The sequence below is a fragment of the Cryptosporidium andersoni genome (assembly GCF_001865355.1).
Source record: "Cryptosporidium andersoni isolate 30847 chromosome Unknown contig_16, whole genome shotgun sequence".
Lineage (NCBI taxonomy): Eukaryota > Apicomplexa > Conoidasida > Eucoccidiorida > Cryptosporidiidae > Cryptosporidium > Cryptosporidium andersoni.
Window position 1 is genome coordinate 202,377 of NW_027122831.1, and position 25,579 is coordinate 227,955.

Below are 25,579 nucleotides of genomic sequence, written 5' to 3' on the forward strand. Positions count from 1 at the left end.
TCAATATATTTTCAGTCTAATATCTTAGTACGTCTCTTTAGTGTTTCAATACCACCATCTAGCCTTGGTACAAAATCCTTTGGTAAGAGTTTATTACCAATGAGTAATAATTCCCTATATACACCTCTAACTGTGGTTTCACCACTTTTAGCTGCAACAGCAACACTTTTCATATCTATTTGTATATTACATAAATTAGAGACAAAATAAATGGCACCTGCAGCAAGTGAATTAGGTCTATGACTTTTATTTATATATTGTTCTGCTGTTCTACAGACGTATTCAGCAACTCCTACAATCTCATGTGACAATTGAAGATAATGACAAAATCTTGGCATTAATTCAGCTGCTGAAGAGCTTAATGTTGGACCTTTTCTTGGTAAATCTTTCTTAAGCTTATTAATTGCTCTCACAAATTCACGTTCTGAGACACTTCTATCATAAGTTAAAAGTTCCTTAACAGTTCTAGATACACCTTCTTCCCTACAGGCAATATATACAATTGCTAACGTATACTTCTTCCCACTCTTTAATATATTTAAATTGCTCAGCTCCTTAACTATTTCCTTGCATCTCTCTATAATATTGTCATGAAGATTAAAGTTACTAGCTATAAGCCTAAGTTGGCTGAATACTTCCTTAATTAATCTATCACTAGAGGCTTGACCTGAGTGCTTAAGCATAGCTTTCATTAATTTCTTATCTCCAACAACTAACTGTGAATCTGTACCATCATCTAGCCATACATCATTACTAGATCCAACACGTGATTTAGAATTTCCATCATTCCCATCACTTGAAAATGAACGCCATTCTTGTTCTTCATTAATTACTCTGTCCTCTACAACTACTCCACAACGAGTGCAAATCTCTGAACCGGATTTTGAATCATATACAATAATAGAATTCCCTAAACCACAACGTTTACAATGCTTAGATATCCTAAAATTTCGGAATATATGAGCAGAAACTGCAGGCTTAGCTTGACTTAATGAATTTAATCCATAAGGAGTAGATCTATTTATATTATGTTGACTCTCATTATTTGTAGCTACTTTTCCACTATATTCTGGTCTTATTGGACCTGGAACTGTAGTTAATTTAGATGCAAAACTTACAGAATTTCCTTTATGTGTATTTGTGATTGTACTGGATGAGCTATTTAAGTTTACATTATTCTTTGAGTTTGTTAAATTTGAATCCAAACTTGGATTATGAGATATTGACATAGGTTTAGATTCTTTTCCATGCAATGTAACATTATCACCTAAAGTTGAACTAGATATTATTATTCCATTTAGCTCCATTAAATACAAACTTGGTATAAACTTGGCATAAACTTGGGTAGTTTAGTGAGAGAACTGTAGTTCAAATAAAGAATCTTTTCTAATATAGTAGTTCAACAATTGAACCCGCCATCACACTCATTACTTAGTTCAAGAATATGAAGCTAATAGAAGATTGATGATGGGTACTTATAAGGGTAATTTATTGTAATTAATAAATATCCATAATTTGAATCCACTAAATTGACTTCGGTCTGAAATATAAGAATGACAAAGGTACCAGTATCTATTGTTACAGGATTTTTGGGATCTGGTAAAACAACTTTACTGCGTCATATTGTAAAAACATTAACTACTAAGAAAATAGCTATAATACAAAATGAGTTCTCAGATGAGATGGGTATTGAGTCCCCAACAGTAGTAGATTCTGAAGGCCAACTATTTAAGGAGTTTTATGAATTACCAAATGGCTGTGTCTGCTGTTCTGTACGTGGTGAGTTAATAAGAGCAGTTGATCACTTACTTTCTGTAAAAAGATTTGATAAGATATTAGTTGAAACAACTGGGATTACAGATCCTGAGCCTTTAGTCGAAATATTCTGGACTGATGAAGAATTGGGAAGTAAGGTAATGTTAGATGGTATTATTACAGTAGTTGATGCATTAAATATACAGTCTTATCTTAATTTAACCAATAAAGATATCCAAGATATTATAGAATTAAGTATTGAGACAAATAATAAATTAATTACTGAAAAAACTCGGATATTATCTAATCTTTTAATGCATCAGTATGATGATATAAGTATAACTGAAAACAAATATCCTAAACTAGTAATTGAAACAATAAAGCAAATTATAGCTGCTAACAAAATAATACTAAATAAAATTGATTTATTGGATATTAATGAAAACAATAGTGATAGTGATCTTTCTACGATAGAAAAGATTATTCACTTTATAAATCCAACTGCTGAGATATCAAGGACAATTAGATCCAGTGTACCAATAGATTGGATTTTTGATATAAATGGTTTTAATATAAATTCAATATCATTAGAATTTGATAGATTCCAAATTATAAACGAAATTATGCCTATGAACTCAATAAATCCAGTAAATTATATTTCTAATGAAATGTTTACATTTCAGGACTATATATTTAATCCAGAAGCTATAGAAAAATTTATAGCTTTTGTTGTTTGGGATTCTGAAAAATGTAATAATAAATTAGGAACTTTAGTTCGTTATAAGGGTATTTTTAAAGGTTATAAAGATGAAGATAAACAAGAGATCATAGATTATGCTTTGCAAGGGGTTGGAAAGGTATTTGAAGTAGTACCACTAAATTCTGAGACTTTAAAGATTTCAAAATTTTTGTTCATAGGGTTTAATCTAAAAAAGCAGGTCATTCATGCTTCACTTGTTTCATGTATAGCTTAGTATTTATAAGTACAATTTAAGAAAATGATAGCCTTCCTTCCAAATTGGCTCTCGCGCCTATTAGTGGTTATAAGTTATTTGGGTCTACTTTTGATTATTACTTTTTATTTTTACATTTCTGAGAAAGTAGATGCTTACTGATTAAATCTGGAAAAAGTACTTGAGATATGGCAGATAAAGTACAGAAGGTACTAGAAGATATGGTTCCTGAGCTCCTAGACTTAGGTAAGAGAGAAGTCTTTTCTGGTACAGAAATTCGTAATATTATAGAGAGACGACGGGACTTTGAATATAAGTTAGCCTCTAAAACTCCTTTATTAGGTGACTTTTTAGAGTATATAGAGTATGAATATGAGTTAGAGAGAATAAGATTTGCAAGGACTAGAAAGTTAGGTCTGAAAAAACGGACAATTGGAGATTACTCTATTATTCGTATAATCCATTTTATTTTTAGAAGAGCCTTAAGAAGATATCCAAATGATGAGAAGCTGTGGCTACAGTACATCGATTTTTGTCTAAAATCTGGATCTTCGAGAATTTTACAAAGGAATATGATCAATGCTTTACGCAATTTACCAACTAGTGCTACAATTTGGATAATAATGGCTGATAGAGAATTTCAAAGTGGGAATGCAAAGTCTGCTCGTTCTATTTTAATACTAGGTCTAAGGATAAATAAATATTCTTTCTTAATGTGGCGTGGATTAGCTCAGCTAGAGGCCAATATAATATATAAATTATATTTAAATAAGTATACAAAGTCAGAGCTTGCTTTAAGCGCACAGTACTCTAAAAAAGTTACAGCTACTTCATTAGAACCAATTTTAAAACATGCTTTAACTAGGATAGAGCCAGAGGGGCATAAACATGCATTTTTAGTACATATGTATCGTATATTGTATAATTTATATTTGATAAGAAGAAGTGGTACTAATAGCGATACTTGTAGCAAGAAAACACCTGAGATTCATTATTTATCAAATTTTGAGACAACATTAACAACGAATATATATGATAATGTAAGTTCTCAGCCAATATTTGTAGTATTCTTTGGAATAATAAAGATGATAAATTTGAGTAAAGAATCAGATAAAGATTTTATTCAGGATCCTAATGAGATTATTACTTATATTGAATGTATGATAAATGAGTCTTTAAATTTATTACTTAAAAAGGAAACTGAAGGAGCTGGTATTTTTTCAATGTTATTAATATGCAGATTCCTATATCAATGTGGCTTGAATAATATGGAGGAATTTGATGGGTGGAATAGTGAAGAAAAAAATAATTTTGATAAATCAAGAAATGTGGTGGATTTTGGTTTTTCATTTTCGGATCTAAGTGATTCTTTAGAGTACTCCACGAATATGGATTATAAAAATAATAGCTCTACCATATTTAAAGGAAATTTTCTTAAATGGTTATCTTTTTCTTCCTCAAAGGGTATTATTGATTCTTACAATATTTGGCCAAAGTCAATGTTAGATCTCCTCACTGTAGAACCATTCATTTGGAATTGTTGCATATTATCTAAGCCAGGCACTGATCAAAGTGAGTTTGATGGATTAAAGAACTCATCTAAAATATTGGAAATCAATAATATTAAAAAAGAGTCTTTGTTTCCTCAAAAACTTCTTCTAAATTTCAAATTATTTATCCAAAATAATGTCTTATCAGATGAGAATAATGTAAATAGGATCTACTCAAAATTATCTGATATATATAAACATGTATTGAGTATGAAAGTTCAACAGAATTTATCTATAGCTCGTGTAATGCTAATTGAAGCTCTCTTATACTGCAAATCTACATCTCCATCAAATACACTAGTTTCTACAAACGGATTTGATGGATATGAATCACTATGTGAGCCTTCTGAATATATTTTAAAGTGGAAGTACCTTGTCTATAAACTGATGAAGGATTTAGATAGTGTTCATATTACTGAACTTATTGATCTAATTAAAGAAATTCATACAACTATAGCTAATCATGATATACAAGCTAAAGATAGCAGAATAATTGACTTGCATAGCTTTTTAGAATTAATATTTTTACTCTTTAATGGGATTTCAAGCAAGTTGAACAGAAAATCAGATATTCAGTTAATTGAGGAACTTTCTAAGCTTAAATATGACTTTGTTTGTGATGCATTAATAAAGTTTCCAGTTATTATTAATCCCCCACATATTCCATACTTCATATTTAATATGCTTATATTTTGGTCTATAGATGATATTCAATATTCACCAAATTTTATTGGTGAATTTGTTGATACCAATCAATTTATAAAATCTGAGATAAATTTCATCACAAAAGATATTCCAATACTCTCTTTTATAATAGAACATAAGGAATCTGGAAGAATCTCTAGATTATCACATTATAGGCAACGAAAGATTATATATACTGGAAAAGTTACAAGGTTAGCAAATATAATCAGATTACCCACTAGAATTCGTCAAGTTATATTATTGTCTTCATATTTATCTATTCTAGCATGTGCAATGATTGAATTTTCGTGTAATTTTCGTTCCATACTAAAGCATGGACCACGTGCATTAAATGATGCAGATATTTATGAGACTACTCTAAATATATTTAGTTATTGGAGAAGTATAATCGAAGAACTCCAAAATATCAAAGCTGATATTACAGATATACTTCAATATAGCTATCTTAAGTATATTCTATTTACAAGAGTTGTGGAAGATATTATGAATAGGAGATTGATAAGTGTATCGAATACATTTCCTGTATCCTCAACTGCTTTACTATTACAAATGAAAAATAGTCAAATACCACTATTTAAGGGTGGGAATTATGATTCAGACATTCAAATTTTGTCTCGTATGCCGTTAGATGACATAAGAATAAAGATGATTCTTGATGGGAATCCTCATACAAAAATGGATCCTTATTTATCTAATATAATTACAATACTAGATCCAATGCCATGCATTGATAAATGGACTTGCTTTGTTTGCTCACTTTTAGCGAAGGCATAGAGTAGTGTTATTTTTTGTTTAGGGTTATTATGCGACTAAAATTCAAATTTGATCTCCTCTGTACTTTCACTTATTCTGCACATCTAATTTCGGTACCCTATATCCCGCTTTTTAGGTTAATACTACCGCTAAAGATTCTGTAAGAACTTAATATTTGTACGTATTGATATATGATATATGACAAAAAAAGGTAATAAGATATATTAAAAGTTTACTAATATAGAATTCTTTATATATTTGAGTTGATTGGGGGTATTTATTGTTTTAGTTCTATATGAAATACTTGCTAGCTATTTAAGTAGACTTAATAAAACCCCTTTAGTTTAAATGGGACTACAAGATGATAATATATTGGATTTAGACGAAACATTATATATAAAACAAAGTTTTTATGGATATGATATATCATGGGATAATGTCATACAAAGATTACTGAGTACTGGATCATTAAAATTACCAATAACGATAGATCACGCTGTGTTTGCAGGCAATATATTTTATATTTCATTGTTATCAGGGCAGTTATTAAGATGGTGTCCTAATGAAAGGATCACAGATCTAATAACACTAGAGCCACCTATAGGGATAAGTAGTATATTTGATAATATGTCAAGTAGCTCATCCTCTACACTTCAAGTATTTACTGATAGTACAGGACATCATGCTTTAGTATCTATTGGGACTGGAGAGACATGGTATCTTCACGGAAGTTTTACTAAGGCTAGACATTTATCAAAACTTAGCCGCTATTATATTCAAAGTGTAGGATGGAATAATTGGGAGAATAAGAAGAAATCTAGTTCTTCAGTATCTATTATAATAGGTTGTAGATCTGGTACTCTATTAACCACAATTTTAGGTCCAGATATATCTTCAAGTTCAACTGTTATTCGTATTTTATATGAAATACCTAGTTCTCCTATATTAGATATTTATTTAGATTCTATAAATTTTGAAGATAATAAATTTCAAGCAAACAGTGAGATAGATATTTCATCTTTTGCAGTAATTGTTGCTACTTCTAGCAGACTACTTTTATGGAGTGGATATAGCAGGATTCTTGATTTATTTATGAGCAATGAGAATATAGGCACTGTTCAGAAACCTGGTCTACAGATTGGTAGTATAGAAAGTAGTGATTCATTTACTACGAAAATAAGAATCTTGGATTATTCTTGTAATAAAAAGATTTTATTATGGATAAATAGTAGGGATGTAAAAGCTTATCCATTATACCACAAAGATGAAATATCACTAATAAATAATTCTAATATGATACAAAATCAACCAAGTAAGTATTATACTATTGGCTACCCAAACAATTTTGATTATTTGAGTTACTATAACAAACGACCCAACTCTATTGAATGTACTAGATATCACATTATATTTCTATTTGATGATTCCATTTCAATTTTATCTGCAATATCCTGTAAACCAATAATAAAAACATTGGTAGGAACTTCTATTAATCCTGTTATGTCAAGAAGTGGGTATACAACAGAGAGAAATAATTGTAATTTTCATCAGGTGCTCAGAAATCTGGTAATAAATTACTCTAAATTACTGTTCTCTAATTCATCTGAGACAATAAACTCCAAATATTTCCTTTGGGCTTATTCTGATGAGTTTATTTATAAATTAACCCTTGTTAATGAAGAGGAAATATTATGGAAAGAGTGGTTATATATTGGGTTCTACAAAGAAGCTCTTCAAAGTATTGACATAAGCTGCTCAGACGAACAAATTTTGCAGAGAAAACGAGATTTAATATACCGTCTTGAAATAATAGATCATTTACGCAATGGGAATATTCAAGAAGTGGCACACTTACTTTCTAAATTAACTAGTATTTCATTTAATGATATCTGTCTAATGCTTATTCAACATAATTACTGGTTTGGAATTCTTATATACCTTAAACATAAATTTCTAAATTTATCTAAAAGTTTATCTAACTTAAATTCTTCTGCTGAATTTATTGTTTTATCAATTTGGTTAGTTGAGGTTCATTGTTATATTTTATCATCCTTAAGTGTATGCAAGAATTCGGGCTGTGACCAAGCCCAAGGTATCATCAAAGAGGATATAGAACAAAATTTAGCATATGGTAAACAAAAAGTAAATATACCATTTTTGACAAGTAAAGATTCTAATAAAACTGAAAGAAATACTCCAACATCTTCAAAAGACCCAGGTATTTTAAATATGAGTAATTCTGAAGATGTATCCCCTAAGATTTCATATAAAGAAATAAGATTACAAACAATAGAGAATAGAACTGAAGAATCTAACAAAAATTTTAGAAAGTTGGATAATACTGTAGACCCAACCTTATCTTTTGAATCAATATCATTATCACTGAGGAATATTTTGCAGATAGTATCTGGTATTGATGAAATACAGAGTATTCTATATAGAATTCTTTTGCAGTATGATTGCAAGGAGGAGTTTTTTTACTATGCAGAGTTATGCAATGATTGGAATGTTGTAATACAAGAGCTAATTTATATGGGACTAGTTAATAGTAGAGATACAAAAAGGTGTTATGAGAAACTTTTGGCTGTTGATAATATAAGTAAGAGAGATTCTTTTGTATACAACTTTGCTCCTTTACTTTACATTTTAGATGCAGGGCGTTTTGTATCACTTTGTACTCGTCCTTCTCTTTCTACAATAAAGTTGGAACTTCTCCTTCCATATATCTTACAAGATCCAATTGATATATATAATTTTGAGGAAAGAAACTACAATTTGAATCAGCTTGGAATAGTTTTAATTGAGCATTTTTTAAGATCTATAAATAACTTTGTAGATGAAAAAGATAATTCTTCTAAAGAATCAATAAATAAAATTGGAAGAATAAATACTTCTGCAAGATTAGGAATACTTGCTACTTCTAATCCTTGGAATGGCTCTAAAGCCGTTTGGAATGTCTTAGCAATTCTTTGCTCAAAAATGGAAAATGGAGAGGAACTTTTATTATCTTACATAGCTCCTCTACTTGAACTTACTAGTACTTACGAAGCTAACGATAATGATATATTAGGATTGGGTTATTCTGAGAAATATATAAAACAACTAAATGAATTTTCTATTAAATCTGTAGAATTTGATTTACCGTTTCTTTTAAGTATATGTAGAACTAAGCGTTACAAACGTTTAGAAGTATACATATGTTGTTTACTAGGAATGTATGATATGGGAATGGAGCTTTGCTTAAAGGAGTTACAAAATATTTCATTAACAAGAGAAATAATATATAGATTTATAGATAATAGTAGCCGAAGAAGATGGATATTAGATCTAATAAAACCTTTAGGAAAAAAGGGAGATATTGAGAGCTTGTTAAAATTACTAGATGCATCTCCTCAAGGTATCCTAACTTTATCGGATATTCTTGAGGTTATACCAGACTCTTTACATTTAGGACTATTTCAAAAACCTATTGTTGATACTATTCAGTTATATGACCAGTTACTGCAAAAACGCCAAAAGGCTAATAATGATTATATGCGTAATTATCAACATCTACAGAGTGATGTTTCAGCTATTCATTCAAATTTTAATATTCTAACAAGAAATAGTATTGAATGTAATAGCTTATGTGGCATATGTTTCGAAAATGTATTAGACTCATCTCCATGTTTTTCATTATTGGAGGTTAAAAAATTTATTGAAGACCTACAATTCAATTGCTTTGATAATTTAGCTTATCAAAATATTTTGGATAACTTCTTTACTTCTGATAACTTAAGTGTTTACTCTACATGGAATATTAAAAATAAAAGTGCCAAAACCACAAACTTTTCTGCAATTACATATGATTTGTCTAATTATTCTAAAATACATGAAAGAGATCAGGTATTTTCTAATTTACAACAAAATAAAGAATTGAGCGAAGATAATGGGACTTCAGTTAAGAAATTGATTTCTCCATCAGGCTCTAAAATAACAACACCTTGTAATCTCGAAAATAATAAGAGGTTAGAAAGAGATGATATCCAAAATAATAAGTATTCTGGTTATTTTTTGAAATATTATAGCTCAAAAGTTCTAGTATTTCCATGTTCACACTCCTTTCATTTTGGATGTGTTCTATTTACAATTGTGTCTTTAATGACAGAAGAAGAAATCCCCAAGATTAGGAGGATGATACAAAATATATGTGATTCTGCATCAAAATATAATAAAAAAAGTACATCTCCTAATAGTACTAGTTTTCAGCACTGGAATAATGAGATATCTAAAATATGTACCCAAGAGTGTCCTTTGTGTGGTGAAAGCATGATTAGAAGTGTACTCAAACCATTTATTAACACTGAATCTAATTATGATGAATTAGAAGCTCAAACATGGACAATTGAGAATTATTAGAAGTTAGGGAAATAGCATATTAGGAACTTCAAGGTATGCTAATTTATATATTCAATACTTGAAAATAAAGAATAATAGTAAATGTCTCGTCTTGCATATATATATGTACTTGCAAACATTCATAATAGAATATATAAACAATTCATGGTCAAATGACCATTATATTCTTTACACTATTAGTAAAACCATATTAAAATGGAAGAGAATATCTATTCTATACTTTTTTAGCAATTATTCTCGTGCACAATTCTAAATATTTTTGTTTGTAGATCTTGAAATTAAGTTTTTTTTTTCTTATCTAATTAATTTGATTGAACGATAAATTTTCTTTGTTTATTGTAGATTTATTATTACTGTTACTGTCATTTCTAATAAGCTTAAAGCTTTGTAATACTTCATTTTCATCTTGTATATGTTGATGTAGAAGAGGTTTTTTGCCAATTCTAAAGACATTAAAACCTATTTTAAATAGTTGTTGATGGTTCAGGATATTTCTACCATCAAATATAAAAGCTGGTTTATTCATTTTCTGATAGTAGAGTTCATAGTCTATATTTGCAAACATATCCCAGTCTGTGCAAACTACTATAGCATGAGAATCCATAATACCTTCTTCCAACGAAGAGACTACATTAATATATGGTAATTTTGTCCTATTTTTAGAATTATATCTAGCTAATTCTGTAAGATCCTTGATTTCCTCTATACTTATTCTTTTGTAAGTACTTTTTTCGTTATAGTTCATAGGAAAATCTTCACTTCTAACTTTTTCTTTATTATATTTAAGTAAATCTCCAGAATTATTCAAATTGACACTTCCCAGTAGTGCTGTAGTATATCTTTCATATATATATGATTCATCATTATTATATTTCCCATCTTCTAGCAAGTAATCTACCAAATTATGATTTCCAGTTTCAATAAATTCCTCCCTGATGCTTCTAAATTTGACACAAGGATCAAAAATAGATAATTTAGCTCCTTCAGTATGAAGTTTTTCACATATGGTTGTAGCTGCAGTTTCACGTGTATCTCCTGTATTATTCTTAAAAGCAAATCCTAAAATCAAAATCTTCTTATCTTTAACAGTATGAAACATTGATTTAAGAATAATTTCTACAAATAAATCCTTCTGGTATTCATTCAATTGAATCACACTTCTCCAGTATTTTGCATCCTTAGATAGTCCATAAGATTCAAGAATATAAGATAGACATAGTACATCTTTTTTAAAACAACTTCCACCAAAACCTAAAGAAGCATTTAGAAATTTGCTTCCAATTCTGCTATCCATACCAATAGCCCTTGAAATTTCGGATATATCAGCTCCTGTAACATTACATAGTCTTGAAATGGAATTAATAGATGATAGTCTTTGTGCCAAGAAGGCATTTGCAGTGAGTTTTGAAAGTTCTGAGCTCCATACATTCATAAATAAAATTTTTTCTTTTGGTATCCAATATTCATATATCTTACTGAGAGTATTCATACAATATTTACCTATTTCTGTTTCTATTGGACCTCCTATTAAAATTCTATCAGGAAATTCCAAGTCATGTATAGCAGTTCCTTCAGCAAGAAACTCAGGATTAGATAATACTATAAACTCTATCTTATCATCGGATTTTTGTGAATTTAATACTTCCTGTAAAGCATCTGCTGTATGCACTGGAACTGTAGATTTCTCAATTATTATTTTACTATTTTTAGAATATCTCGATATAGACCTTGCACAGGATTCCCATGATGTTAAATCTGCTATTTCACCCTTACCTATTCCATAGTTTTTTGTAGGAGTGTTTACGGATACAAATAAAATATCACATTCACAAATAACCCATTCAATATCTAAAGTGAAATACAAATTATTATTCCTAGTTCTCTTTAATATATCAACTAATCCTGGTTCATATATTGGTAAATTAAAGTCTTCAGAATTCCATTGGTCAATTACTTTGGGATTTTTGTCACAAACATGGACAGATAAATGTGGACATTTATTTGCTATCATAGCCATTGTAGGACCTCCTACATAACCAGCACCTATACATCCTATTCGATTTGTGTGAATTATCTCCATATTTTCCAATTTCTGCCAAGTTATTGGGTATTACCAAATTAACTCTTCATATTAAGCTAAGATACGATGCTTGATATGAGGCTAACTAGCTAGTATTAGTATATATATCAGTTTTAATAATGAGCTCGTTAAGGGGTTTATTATATACTTAGGCTACTGTTATTTGAGGAACTATATAACTTTTTCCTAAATTCAAGTTTTCTCAAAAATTACTTTATGGAATCAAAAGAAGAAAAATATAACATAATTATATTGTAGTTAATGATTACATAAAGTAACCTAGCTTTAATATAACCAGACAACTATCACATTTAGATTTAGATTAATTATCTACCATATTTTTGAAAAGACCATTCTGTATTATCTAAAGGACAAACATTTCTTGTCTTAAGCCATCGAGATATACAATGTAGGTGAAACGCATGGTTACATTGGCCCCAGGTAACAGTGCATTCATCACTTCTTTGCATAGAGTTGTTTGCTTGACATTCAATACATAGATCCATGATGTGATTTCTGCATATAGCACAGTTATCAACTACAATATCCCATGACCACAATGCAACTGCATTCCACTTTTTTATCTCAAAACGTTTAATAGAGTCAGATTGTATCTTGGTATTTTGATTTTCTACATTAGCATCTAGAACTTCGCCATTTAAACTAGATTCAGTTTTTTCACCTATTATATCAACTTTTATGGACTCAATTGTCATCCCTAGTTACTTTATATAGTACTCTATTTCATTTAAGTTGAATAAAGAAAACTCCCAAAAGTTAAACCTTATTTAAGTATTGAGGCTGTGTATTCCGTCATAAAGTTGGCGCTTTTAAACCACTAAAAAAGGTAATAACTGGGACTAGTTTTTAGAAGATAACTACAACTAATCGGAGTTGCAAGGATAGTAAATAGTTGTTTTCGAATTAGTGGGTTAATTTTTAATATATATTATAGGTAAATGGCTAAGAGTTTGCGAAGCAAAGTAAAGCGTAGATTTCGCACAGCTAAAAGGCTACTAATTAGAGATACGTTAGAGGCAAGAAGAAATAATGAGAAATCTCAGATACTTAAGGAAATAGGAGAAGGTATATATACTCAAAAGTATTCTCCTCTAAATGGATTTTTGTATCCTGAGTCAGAAAATTCTTTTATACCTCAGAGAAATAGGGATCCAGCAATAGACTTTAGATCTCAATCAACAAGTATAGCAGGATTTATGGGTCCTGGGAATAGAAGAAAATTTTATCCTGAAGAAAATATCCCTAATTTAAGTATATTGGGTAATAATAGGGTATCAACTAGCAAAGATGTTATAGTAGATAACTCTTGTAAAATGTCTGACTAAACTTGTATACATTACCTTTTGATTGTGCTAATAGAGGACTTCAAGTCATTAAGATTTCGGAATATCCTAGAAATTGTATCAAGGAAATACTTAAGACATATCAATAAGAGAATATTTAAAAAAGGTGTATTGAAAATGTAAAATATATGAATAATAAAATTTATCAAAAAATTAAGAGCTCATTCTAAATGTTTTTGAAGGATAAATTAATCTAGGTAAAATCTAGAACTTCTAAGACTCTAGAAAGTTCTACATACATACGAATTTGATTGAGTGACATATCTAACCCATCTAAAGTTATTATGAGATCTTTGTTTATCTGTTATTTTAAGATATTTAATTTGTAAGTTAGAAACATTGAACATTGGGATTTCAAAATTCAGATATACAGGTCCAATCTCTCTTTTTAATATATTTGTAGGTATAGATGAATTTAGTGTAATTTTACATTTAAGAGCAATTTCTGTTTTCCCTGGTATTCTCTTTATATTCCATACTATTTTATGCTGTTTTTCATTGTAAAATGAACTTTGAGGGATTGGAATTAGTGGATGAATTGTCTCAAATATTATGTTAGATACTTTCTTTGGAACTGGACACGTTATAATTAGATTTGTAGTATGTAAATTAGATGGTATTTCAGACTTTATTTTGATAACAAAATCCAACTTTGTACAGTCACTCCGATTATTTCTATTATTATCTGATAGGTTCCCTATTGATTCAAATATATTCGGTGAATTTCCACTTGGTTCAATAATAGTTGTTGTCTTGAAAGGAATTTTAAGGCATCCAGTTGAAACTCGGTAATTCATCAAAATGAACTCTCCTTCAGGAGGTCTTAATATAATGATCTTATTTTGCAAAAATTCATTAACATCAACGCATTCATGAAAGTTACAGTCATCTATGACTGTTGCTAAATCTGAAGTTATATTTAATGGACTTGTTGAGGTATAGTTATAATCATCACTTAGTATTATATTATCGGTAAACCCAAGCATTAGCTCAGGTTCCCCAATAAGATAGCTTTTCATAAGGATACTCCCATCTATATTACACCTTACAATATTTCCATTATAATCTAAAACTACAGTTACTCTTTCAAATATATCTACAAAAATTTCATTTTTTCTTTCAATCATTGTATTATAATTCCCAAAAAGAGAGAAAATCTTATTATCATTTTGAGATATTACAATTGACGAATTTATAGGTCTTTGAGTAGCATTACTAGATATAGTTTTAGGATAGTGTGTAGTCATAGAGTGGTTGGTAACTGGACCAAGTGATTTATTTATTCCTACAATACCTGGACTACTAGTTGATAACATTCCAGCAGGTATAATTGATAAAGTTTGAGGAATAGCATTAGCGAGTTCTATTATTGAAGAGGAATTTAGTATATTTTTCCCATATAACAGATCACTACATTTAGTTATAATTATCTCATTATATATACAATGTTTTAGTTGCTCGGTATTTGTTAGTTGAGGATATCCATAGTCCACTATTTCATCAATTAATTCATAAATGAGAATAAAGTTCTTACGAATAGATTCTTCATTAAGAACCCCACAAAAATCTCGAACTACTTTAATTACTCTATATAGTAACTCTACAATATAACTTGGACACACATTAAACATACTTGTACAGACGAAGTAAAGACCATTTTGAGATAGATAAATGTAATTAAGACCTTTGAAGTTAAACATTGGACAACAATCACCCTGGTTTGTTTTAATATACTTGTAGAACGCATCATGGACAATATTAATACAGTAATATCTATTCTCTGAACGAAAATTACGTAATATTATGGTATCTCCTCGACCATTTAAAACCATAAATTGGTGAATCATTGTTTATATTTGGAATTGCAAGTCTTCCTAACTACTATTACGAAATTCACTAGGCACGTAATATATATAGCGGGGTATGACAATGATACCAGGCGCCTTATGCATATGCATATGCATATACAAAAAGTAAAACACTCAAAACTAAATGAGATTGTTAGAACTAGGGCATATTTGAAGGTTTCTTATGCACAATATTAATGTCTACCTTATTTTTCTTTTGTTAATTCTATTGCATTTCTTAATTGGTGCATATTGTATGATAGAAAAGATTGACTCGAGAACTATTGGAGGATCAAATGCCTATATTTGGCTTATAAAATCACCAAATGTTGTTACTCAAGATTTAAATGAACCACCTAGATATTCTTTTGGTTTAGTACCCGGTGGTTCAATCTCAGTAGATTTAAATTTTGATATCTGGAATATTTCAGCAGAATCTTCGAGCAATATTAATGGTTCAAATGACTGGATTCCCTTTTTTGGAGTTTCTCTTACGAAATTACAGGAATCGGATAATAGTTCTAACAATTTGGAAGGTATTACATTTTTTGATAATGTTAATGAATATAGTATACCAAAAAAACGGGAAAGCATGAATAACAATCTATCTAACGATAATTATATTACCTATATTGAAGACAATATTAACAATGATAAATATGAAAGTAATATTTTAAATAAAGACTCTGAACATAAATTACACTTAAATTTAACTAGAAGACCTTATAGAGATATTTATCACTTTGGAAAACTAAAGATGCAAGAGAAAGACATCCTTAACTCACTTTCAAGACATAATGAATCTAATAAGGAAGCTAATATTACATCTAATGAATTAACTAATTCTAATTTTAATTTTACTTATGAAAATAAGATTTTGAATGATAATTTCAAGACTAAAACCTATAAACAATTTCTAGATAGAAAAAATTCTAGTTTTAATAAGGAAAAGTCAGATGTGGTGTGCAAAAATCAAATGTCAAATTCATCTTCAATTATACCTCAATTACTAAACAATGAACATATTTCATCAAGATCCTCCAGCAAATATAAACATATAAAAAGTGTGAAACCATCTTCTGTTCATTCATTTGTACCTCTTTGTAGTATCCCAAAAAGCTGCCTTATAACATTAAAAAGTGACGAGTTAAATTCTTTAACATGTGGATTACATTTAATAAATCTTGATGTACAAGAAATGACTACTTCTTTTCTGCAGAAGGTAAATAAGTTAATAGAAAATGTTATAAAAAGAGGCTTAACTTACTGGAATCCAATAATTAGAGTAATAATTAAAGGTCCGATACATACATATTTCAGAAATAAATGTATTGAGGTAATAGAGAAAGAATTAAGTATGGGTAATCAAACTAATAAAATTGATAGTAATCTTAAAATATCAAAAATGAATGGTTCATTTACTGAAACAACAAGATTAATACCTAAACTAAGTATGGCCCTTTCTTCTATACTATTTAATAAGCAATCAGTTTCTAATTCATCATATATAGATGTATTCTTTAAAGATTTGCCTTTATATGAAAATTATAAAGATCAGTTGACTACAATGACTCTACAAAATGTTTATCTCCTACTTCTGAATAGTGAACAATTGGCTGCTCTTAGTCATTCCTCATTACATGAACTCGCTCTCCTTTCATTTTCATCTTATCCTCCATATTATATTGTGAGCACATATCTTAGAAGTACTCTAAGAGTACCAGTGAAAAATTCTAAAATTCAGATAAATTTTGTTTCTTCAATATTAGATAGGTATACAATATTGGTTGTTAATGGAGATAGAGTCCCTTTGTCCATTACTGGTAGTATAAATATTCAAAATCCATCACCTTTAAATCATCTCTCTTTCGAAAAAAGGAGAGAAACATTTATTCTTGATACAATGCTGACATTATATTTTCTAGTTTGGGTTGCATACTTGCTCGATTTTGTTTATTCCCTAGGATTTAGACTGAGAAACATGAACAATGTCAATACTCTACATTCTACACTGCAATGGTCTTCTCTTCAACTTTTAAGTATGGTTATATTGCTCTTAAAACCAATTTGTATTTTATTTGACAAATATAATCTTGTTAACTACTGTATATATGGAGAACTTTCAATGCTTGCATGGTCAGTTCCTAGAGTTTTATCAAGGAGTTTTGATACCCTATTACTTCTTTATTTATTACTTATATCTCTTGGCTGGAAAGTATTAAGAGACAATCTACTTACATTGGAAACTCGTTTTGTAACTGCTATTTGTATTATTTCACTATATCTTGGTATTTTTGAAATAACTATCAGTGCTTTTCAAATTGCTAGATACATTCTTCATGCACTTTCTTATTTATGCATTATCATAGCTACAAATATTAATACTAGTCTCTTAAATCATACAATATCAGACCAAAATATTTCCCCTAGACTCGGAGTATTATATAAAAAGTGGCAATCTTATATATATTTTAGATGGATTTTCATTTGTTCTATTATTAAGCCCTCTATACTTTTATTTTACCGTATAGGCATCTTACAACCAAATGGCTTTGATGACTGGATTTATACCTTAATTGACTATTTATCTGATTTTATATTACTAAATGTCATTATATACCTATTTAGACCATTTGAAGTGCCAGAGTTATTTAAACATCTTCATGTAAACAGTCAATCAGATTACTCAAATATTAGTACAAGTTTTGAAATGCCAATATGGACTACCACACTCTAGCTGAAATATAACAATATTATTAAGGCAAATGTTTGACTTGATATAAAAATGAGGTTATTTTCTCTTAAGGCCTTAAGGAATTGTTTTATCATATTTTAAATTCCATGTCTTTTTAAAATTAATTACAAATAAAAGGAGATACCTTTATAAAAAGACTAATGGTATATTATAAGAGTTAACTAGATTATTTTAGTTACAAAAAAAATTTATATAGTAGTAAAAAAGTCATTTCATAGACAATAATATTGCCTATGCCGTCATCATGTATTTTTTTTAATGCCTTAGCACACAATACATTTTACCGCTATATATTCAGCCCCCAGGAACACACATCCAAGGTAAAAGAAAGTAGCAGAGAAAATTTAGAGGATTAAGAACTTTAGAATTATAAAAAGCAAACAACTAAAGGAGAATAGGTTCTAGCACATGTCTGGATAAATTGGGATATCGAGGACTTTTAGGGATATTCTGAGATTTGTTTGTTCAATATTGATTACTATCATACTTAAATATAGTATTTTGGTAATGATAGTTTAAAATGTCACTACGAGGACTAGTTATTGGTCCAACTCAGATGTTGGTGGAAAGTGTATTGAGGAGAATTAATGAAAACCTTCTTGATTACTTCATTAATTTACCTGAGAGTATTTGGCTAAGTGGTTTTTTGGATCAAGTTCATTTAAAAGATGTAATGTTTAATACTCGTGCATTTTCAAATGAATGGTATTCACTTGATATCCCATTTCGTTTGAAATATGGGCACATTGGTAGAGCTAATATTCAAGTACTTTTTGCTCATTCTAAATTAATTGTTGAAGTAGAAGATATGGTTATAATTGTAGGACCAAATTTGGCATATAAATCATATGCAGATGTAATTCAAAGCACAATAGACAATGTAGCAAGTCACATAGAGCAATTTAGACAAATTCAGACAATGAGAAGGAATAAAGATGACAATGAGGATACTGGTAGCTCAGATGGAAGTAAAGAAACTTTTCATTATAAAAACTCAGAAGTTAAGCATATACCAAATAATATAGAAGAATCTAACACAACTAATAAAGAAGGTTTAAATACTTTATTACGTTGGTTATTTCGTTATGTACCAGACTTATCATTTACTATTAGAAATTTGTATATCCGATATGAAGATGATATATTGGACTCATCTCATCCTGTAGCTGGTGGAGTACACATCAATTCAGTAGTAATTAATCCCGCAAGAAGTTGTTGGGATTTAGAATGGCCTTCAGATACGAATGATAATGTAATGTTTGTTTCTCATAGTAGTGATTTTTCAAACAAAAGTAATAAGACAATAAACTCTTCAAATAATGTGAATTCGAGTGATAGCCCACAAGTAGATACCTCATCTACTCTACAATGTAATTCTAAGAATCAGAGTAGTTCAAATATAGATCCCCGAGGGATTTTTAATTTGAAGATTAGAACATGTGGAGTATTTTGGGATGATGACTCAGCTCCCTTTATCCCTATGTCATTACTTGAGGAAACAGAAGCCTCTGATATAAAATATGGTGTTTTTTCTGCAATAACTACAGATGATATGCAAAACATGGTTAATAAAAATTTGAGTTATCATACATGGGTGATTTCTAACTTAAATATATCATCACAGTTTGGCTTCGTAGATCCAAAAAATATAAAATCACCTGATAATTTGAAAGATGTAGAACTAAATACTAAATCAAAATCAGACCATTTGTCACAAAGTTCATTTTATAATTCGTCTAAATCTCATATAATGGATAATTATTCGTTACCAAATATGATAACAATACTTAACGTAAATATTCATAATGGTCTAATCATCAATATTTATCCGCATTTGGTACATGGAATTGTAAGACTTTTAACTTCTTGTAGTCAATTCTATACATGGACCCAAGTTCGGAGATTTCGCCCTATAAAACGACCTACTAATGGTGTAAATGCTGATGATACAAGGAAAATATGCTGTGAATGGTGGAGATTTATTCTTCAATACTGTCGTTATGTACGTAAAGAAGAAAGTGGATTTAATAATCTAAAAGATGAAATTAATTATAGAATAGAAAGGAAGCGTTATATAAAGATTATAAAACGCTGGAAATGGATTGAATTAATTGTAAATGGTACCAAGCCAATATCTGATTCTGGCAGAATCACATCTATCAGTTCTTTCAATCTTGAATCTGGAGGTGTAGTTATGCCTAATAATACTGGAAATAATATTAAAAATACTTTCGTCCAATTTTCCAACGGTGCATCATCAGAAATATGTTTATGTGAATATTGGCGTTATGAATTAAAAGTTTTACAATTTTTGGCTATCAGAAGTGAGGATATTAACTTTATATTGACAGTATTGCAGCATCAACCATATTGGACTATAGCTCAGTGGCATATATTGGCAGAAAGAGAATTTGAAGTTGAATTTGCTCTAAGTCAAAATCATAATATCCAAAATACACCAAATATCAAAAAACGTTCTAAAAGTATATCTAACAACCTAACACTAGTTGCTTTCGGTTTACATACTCAGAAAGACACTATTTTGTGGGATCTTGTTGACCAATTAAAACATAGTTTGTCAAAGTGCATACTAGAAACTTCAGAATTTCATTCAAATATTAATCACGATATAAAGTCATCAAAATTTAGTGGTTCATTTACTACAAATGCTCCAATAAATTCTTCATCTTATCCTGGTATAGCTGAATTAAATATTTTTTTATTACAGAACAAGGAATATCATCCTTATATTTTGTATGGTGAAAATATCCTACCATTTGAAACTAATGATATATTAATTGACTTCTTTGGTAGTAATTCACAGAAATTTACAAATAACGATGAAACTTGTAAAAAGTATGAAGATTCTAATATTTATCAAAGAAATTATGAGACAAATCCACCATATTGTAAAAAGACTTCATGGCATCCAGTTCGTTTAAGATTGCATTTGTGGGGACGTTTTTATGATGAATACTTCGATGCTTTTCCATTATCTTTGTCACAAACAATGGAACTCAAACAGCTCATCCAATTCAGTCATTTCCTTGATTTTCAACAAATTAATGCAATAGCATTTGTTGAATATGACAGCACATTTACACTATCAGCAAGCAGTTCATTTGATTTAGTTTCATTAGCAGCTGTTGCTTCCACTAGTTCAGATATATTTAGAACTCAAAATAAACTTGTAATAACTCCTGCTAAACATAAAGTTTTAAATATAAATATGAATAGTTCTTTGGATAATGTGCTCCATGATCATAAATTTGAAAATTACCTTATAAATGAAGATGAAAATTTTAGACCATTTGAATTTGAGAAACAATTAACTGAATTTTATAAAGAATCTCTGAATTTTCCAGAAGGTTTAAATAAAATGACAGAGGAAGGTTTTCAACTTCCAAAAATACTACAAAATAGACTTATTAGTATTTGTATTCCAAGATTTGAGATAAACTTGTGTCATTTGGTTCAAGATAATATAAATGGGAAAAATCTTCTATTAGATACCCAAGCTCAGGATACTAATAAATATCCAGGTATATTATCAAGTTTTTTAGCTCAAAGTAGAAGCTCATTATCAAATTCTACTCAGTTAATAATCTCATTCACACCAAGAAAACTATTTGGAGTTGTTTTTAACTCTTTAGCTTTTAAAATAAATACTTTTAATACAGTAAGGATAAACTGCTATTTAAGGAAAGTGGATTTAGTTGCTTGGAATCACAGTGATAGCTGTATCTTTACATCTTTGGTAGAATACATGAGCAAAAAAGGAAGCTTAACTGAGAAAATGGTAAATGAAAATTCTATATCGCTAATATCTATAGGACTAGATAAGGTCTCGAACTTGACAGAGAATCTTGAATATAATGCAGACAATAAAAGTGTTTTAGATGAAAAGAATACAAATAAAATAGACTCTGAAACCTTAATATCAGCTGATCCAAGCAAATTAAAAAGTTGTGAATTATCTGGACAAATTGATAAGTTTGAAATAAGTGGCAACTCACAATTAAAAGACTTGGAAGAATCTACAAATTTAAATGATACACTTTCTCCAACTTTCCATCCTTTAGTTTCGACACCAATAAGAAAAGTTAAATTTGAAGAACCATCATCAAGTGCACAATCAACAAAGTATTGTGACTCCAATAGTTTAACTCCTCATGAAACAATCAAAACAAGTTACTCAAAAACTATTTCTAAAAAGGTGAGAAAATGGAATTATTTCAATTTGGTTATGCTTCCTCCTGCTTCTAAAATGGATCAAAAAATATTATCATCTTCATCAAGGTCTAATACTACATTCTCACTAAGGTTACCCTTTTACTTAAAAGTAGATTTGCAAATTATGGATATTTCTATAGTTTTCAATGATGAATTACTAGACTGTCTACGTGCAGAAATATTAAAATTACTCCAAGTATATTCATGTACTCAGTGGAGCCAATATAAGGGTTTTGGTACATTTCCTATATCTAAGAAAGGAAAACAAGCTACTCAAAGTAGTGGACAAGATGGCAATCTTATATTATGCCCACCATTTAGACTCATATCCAATCTATCTTTACAGGGTGAGAATTTTGAATGGCAAATTCAACGTTGGAGTTACCTCGACCAATTACTGAACAAGGTACATATAAGAATATCTATTAAATTACCACGTATTGACTTAGTTATGTTAAATAATGTAAATATATCATCTTCTGTACCCTTAATTGACTTAGTACCATCATTTCATCTGACAATTGAACCACAAATAATATTATTGGGGACTATACTTGATAAATTTGACAAAAAGTATAATCGTTTGTACTTTCGCGGATTCCAAGTTAAGTTTGATACTCTTCAATCTCTTTCAAATGTAATACAATTATATACAAGAATTAAAAATATTATAATCAATCGATATAGTGATATTATACAATTATTTGAAGTATTTAATTATGAAAAGTTTGAGAATATATCAAGACATTCTTTAGCATGCTTTACTAAAGAAGTACTCAGATTACAATCCCAACCATTGCTGGACACTAATAAAATACCTTTAAAAGAATTCTCATTAAGTGTAGAAGCTGATTATATTAATCAATCTAGCCCATCTTTAAATGTTATCGATATTGAAGAATTTAGTTATTCAACAACTAATATTAATAATGATAAGGACAAACAGCAGTATAATAATGATTGCACTGAAGGAGCTAAACAATCACAAGTTAATATTGACAATTCTAATAATACTGATAAACATTTGAAAAATAATCAAACGATTGGAAAATCAAATGAAATATCGTCAAATATTGAAAAAAGTGAAAGAAATGACTTTTCAGTATTAAATGTCTCCAATTTAAGTGATATAAGATTTTCTAACCTTGGAAAAGATTCAGTATGGGATAATAATACAAACAATACAACCAAGATAACTACCAGTATTAGTAATGATGATTCTAAAGCTAATAATCTTGACTTAACTTTAAACACTCAACCAATTAATATTGACAAATTTAATCTATACAACAAAGATAATTTATCATGTATTGTTAGACCAGTGGATATACATCTAGATTTAAATTCTTCATTAGCATCTCAGAAGTATCAGGTAAATCATGAAGTAAGAATAGCCGAAACTTATTCATCAAAAAAGTTATCAAATTCTATTTTAAAAGGTGGTATCCAATCTATAAGTGCTACTTGTGCTTTATCTCCAAGATCAGACTTGACACACTATCCAGATTTTAATGAAACAAATACGTTTAATACAGCTAAATATGGTATAACCATGTTATCTAATGTCAAGAACTACAATTCTGGCATTAAAACATATAAGCAGCTGAATACAGATGTTTCAGAACTTTTTACCTCAGGAAATTCACTACCTTTAATATCTGAATCAGTTTTAATAAATAGTAATACTCAAGACAACACTGAATATAATACCAAAACTTTTCATGGTACAATTAACTCCAATTTTCAAAGTAGTGCTAATAATTCCAGAAATTTGGTGAACTCAACTGTATTACCAAATACAGCCTATCAGAGGTCCTCCACTAATACTACAGTAAAGGGCTATCTGCTTAAATCTAGTACAGTACTAAATCCAAGGAAGTCTTATATTACTTTAAGAACTGGTCTTAATATTGAAAAACCTAAACAATAGCACTTTATCATTAGGTATAGAGCTTCTGTGAATAATGAATTACATTAGGTTAGAAATGTCAAGATTTATTTGTATTATAAAATAAGAAATAAGTAATTAGGTAATCATAGCCAACACCCCTGTAATACTTTGTTTTTATGAAACTATACTGATTAATAAATTTATTAAATTTTAAAGCCAGATATCTTCCTTTTATCGAATCAGTAATCTATTGGTACCTTGGGACGCATTTAAAAAGATACCAACAAGAAAATTATAAACTTAAATTTTTATATTGAATATTTTCAATTGAAAAAAAAGGGTCAAGTAGGTAATTTGCTATTAAAGGCACTTAAATTAAATTTCTTATTTGCTACTAACCTAAACCTACTAATCATTAATAAACCAACCGCCGTATGTGGCGCGCTGCATGCATGTCCATTTTGTATTCAGTGTCTCCTTTTTAGACTTTTTACTCCTTTAGAAAAAAAAAACGAAAAATGAGTACTATTATTAAAAAAAAAATTGTGTTACCCAAAAATATTACTGCAGAGTTTGTATGTTTAATTTAAATTTAACTTGATAGCAACAAAAAAACAGTATATACGTTTCTTGTAACTTTAATTGTAGGCAGCGGAACTTAAAGAATGTTTTGATTGGCAAGACAGAAATTCTGATGGACTAGTTTCTAAAGAAAGTTTACTTATTTTATTACGTGCGGCTGGACAAGTCTGGTCTTTGGATGAAATAGAAAAGATTTGTCATGGTAAGTTGTATTTAATTTATTTTAAATGCATACACTGGCATTGTGTTTCAGAATTGGGTACAAATGATATAGACTTCCAAATATATTTGGATCTAGTGGCTCATAAATTCTCATTAAAGGCTGATAAACAAGAGCTTATTAATGCATTCAATATATTAGATAGAAGTGGGAATGGTAAAGTTCTTGTTAGTGATTTGAAACATATATTGTGTAGCATAGGAGAGAAACTAACAGTAAGTTATAAGCTATATTATTTAAATAATTAATTATGTTTTTAAATTATTGAATTATTTCAATAGGATGAAAGCTTTCAAGAGTTATTACGTATATCTGATGTACCAGATGCTGTTAGATTGACATATTTGAATAAATCTGAATTTTTGAAAATGTAAGTTAGTTTTTAATAATTAACATCTTTCTCAATTTAAATATATTCTATATTTAAAATTTTATTATTTTTAGATTTGGAAAGACCTCTGATTAAATTAAATATAAAGTATATTAGTATTCT

At 29.1% G+C, this 25,579-nt stretch overlaps 11 protein-coding genes across 11 annotated transcripts; 7 read left to right on the forward strand and 4 right to left on the reverse strand.

The window, feature by feature from the left end:
* Positions 1-11: 11 nt before the first annotated feature.
* cand_021570 (transcription initiation factor IIB) lies at positions 12-1,307 on the reverse strand (the record flags this gene model as incomplete). The annotated part of the gene is made up of 1 exon (XM_067212387.1): positions 12-1,307. The coding sequence occupies one exon, from the start codon at positions 1,305-1,307 to the stop codon at positions 12-14; it is 1,296 nt and encodes a 431-aa protein (XP_067069021.1).
* Positions 1,308-1,553: 246 nt separating this feature from the next.
* Positions 1,554-2,729, forward strand: cand_021580 (COBW P47K family protein; the record flags this gene model as incomplete). The annotated part of the gene is made up of 1 exon (XM_067212388.1): positions 1,554-2,729. One exon carries the CDS (start codon positions 1,554-1,556, stop codon positions 2,727-2,729), a length of 1,176 nt encoding a protein of 391 aa, XP_067069022.1.
* Positions 2,730-2,896: 167 nt separating this feature from the next.
* On the forward strand, positions 2,897-5,737 carry cand_021590 (uncharacterized protein; the record flags this gene model as incomplete). Its single annotated transcript, XM_067212389.1, has 1 exon — positions 2,897-5,737. The coding sequence occupies one exon, from the start codon at positions 2,897-2,899 to the stop codon at positions 5,735-5,737; it is 2,841 nt and encodes a 946-aa protein (XP_067069023.1).
* A 327-nt stretch (positions 5,738-6,064) lies between these two features.
* On the forward strand, positions 6,065-10,114 carry cand_021600 (uncharacterized protein; the record flags this gene model as incomplete). The annotated part of the gene is made up of 1 exon (XM_067212390.1): positions 6,065-10,114. The coding sequence occupies one exon, from the start codon at positions 6,065-6,067 to the stop codon at positions 10,112-10,114; it is 4,050 nt and encodes a 1,349-aa protein (XP_067069024.1).
* Positions 10,115-10,412: 298 nt separating this feature from the next.
* Positions 10,413-12,194, reverse strand: cand_021610 (UDP-glucose dehydrogenase; the record flags this gene model as incomplete). The annotated part of the gene is made up of 1 exon (XM_067212391.1): positions 10,413-12,194. The coding sequence occupies one exon, from the start codon at positions 12,192-12,194 to the stop codon at positions 10,413-10,415; it is 1,782 nt and encodes a 593-aa protein (XP_067069025.1).
* Positions 12,195-12,520: 326 nt separating this feature from the next.
* Positions 12,521-12,910, reverse strand: cand_021620 (uncharacterized protein; the record flags this gene model as incomplete). Its single annotated transcript, XM_067212392.1, has 1 exon — positions 12,521-12,910. The coding sequence occupies one exon, from the start codon at positions 12,908-12,910 to the stop codon at positions 12,521-12,523; it is 390 nt and encodes a 129-aa protein (XP_067069026.1).
* A 243-nt stretch (positions 12,911-13,153) lies between these two features.
* Positions 13,154-13,540, forward strand: cand_021630 (uncharacterized protein; the record flags this gene model as incomplete). Its single annotated transcript, XM_067212393.1, has 1 exon — positions 13,154-13,540. The coding sequence occupies one exon, from the start codon at positions 13,154-13,156 to the stop codon at positions 13,538-13,540; it is 387 nt and encodes a 128-aa protein (XP_067069027.1).
* A 239-nt stretch (positions 13,541-13,779) lies between these two features.
* cand_021640 (AP-2 complex MU subunit protein) lies at positions 13,780-15,405 on the reverse strand (the record flags this gene model as incomplete). The annotated part of the gene is made up of 1 exon (XM_067212394.1): positions 13,780-15,405. One exon carries the CDS (start codon positions 15,403-15,405, stop codon positions 13,780-13,782), a length of 1,626 nt encoding a protein of 541 aa, XP_067069028.1.
* Positions 15,406-15,661: 256 nt separating this feature from the next.
* On the forward strand, positions 15,662-18,142 carry cand_021650 (uncharacterized protein; the record flags this gene model as incomplete). Its single annotated transcript, XM_067212395.1, has 1 exon — positions 15,662-18,142. The coding sequence occupies one exon, from the start codon at positions 15,662-15,664 to the stop codon at positions 18,140-18,142; it is 2,481 nt and encodes an 826-aa protein (XP_067069029.1).
* Positions 18,143-18,680: 538 nt separating this feature from the next.
* Positions 18,681-24,323, forward strand: cand_021660 (uncharacterized protein; the record flags this gene model as incomplete). The annotated part of the gene is made up of 1 exon (XM_067212396.1): positions 18,681-24,323. The coding sequence occupies one exon, from the start codon at positions 18,681-18,683 to the stop codon at positions 24,321-24,323; it is 5,643 nt and encodes a 1,880-aa protein (XP_067069030.1).
* Positions 24,324-24,802: 479 nt separating this feature from the next.
* cand_021670 (EF hand family protein) lies at positions 24,803-25,552 on the forward strand (the record flags this gene model as incomplete). The annotated part of the gene is made up of 5 exons (XM_067212397.1): positions 24,803-24,859; positions 24,933-25,068; positions 25,120-25,301; positions 25,368-25,456; positions 25,531-25,552. The coding sequence occupies 5 exons, from the start codon at positions 24,803-24,805 to the stop codon at positions 25,550-25,552; spliced, it is 486 nt and encodes a 161-aa protein (XP_067069031.1).
* Between the last annotated feature and the right edge of the window lie 27 nt (positions 25,553-25,579).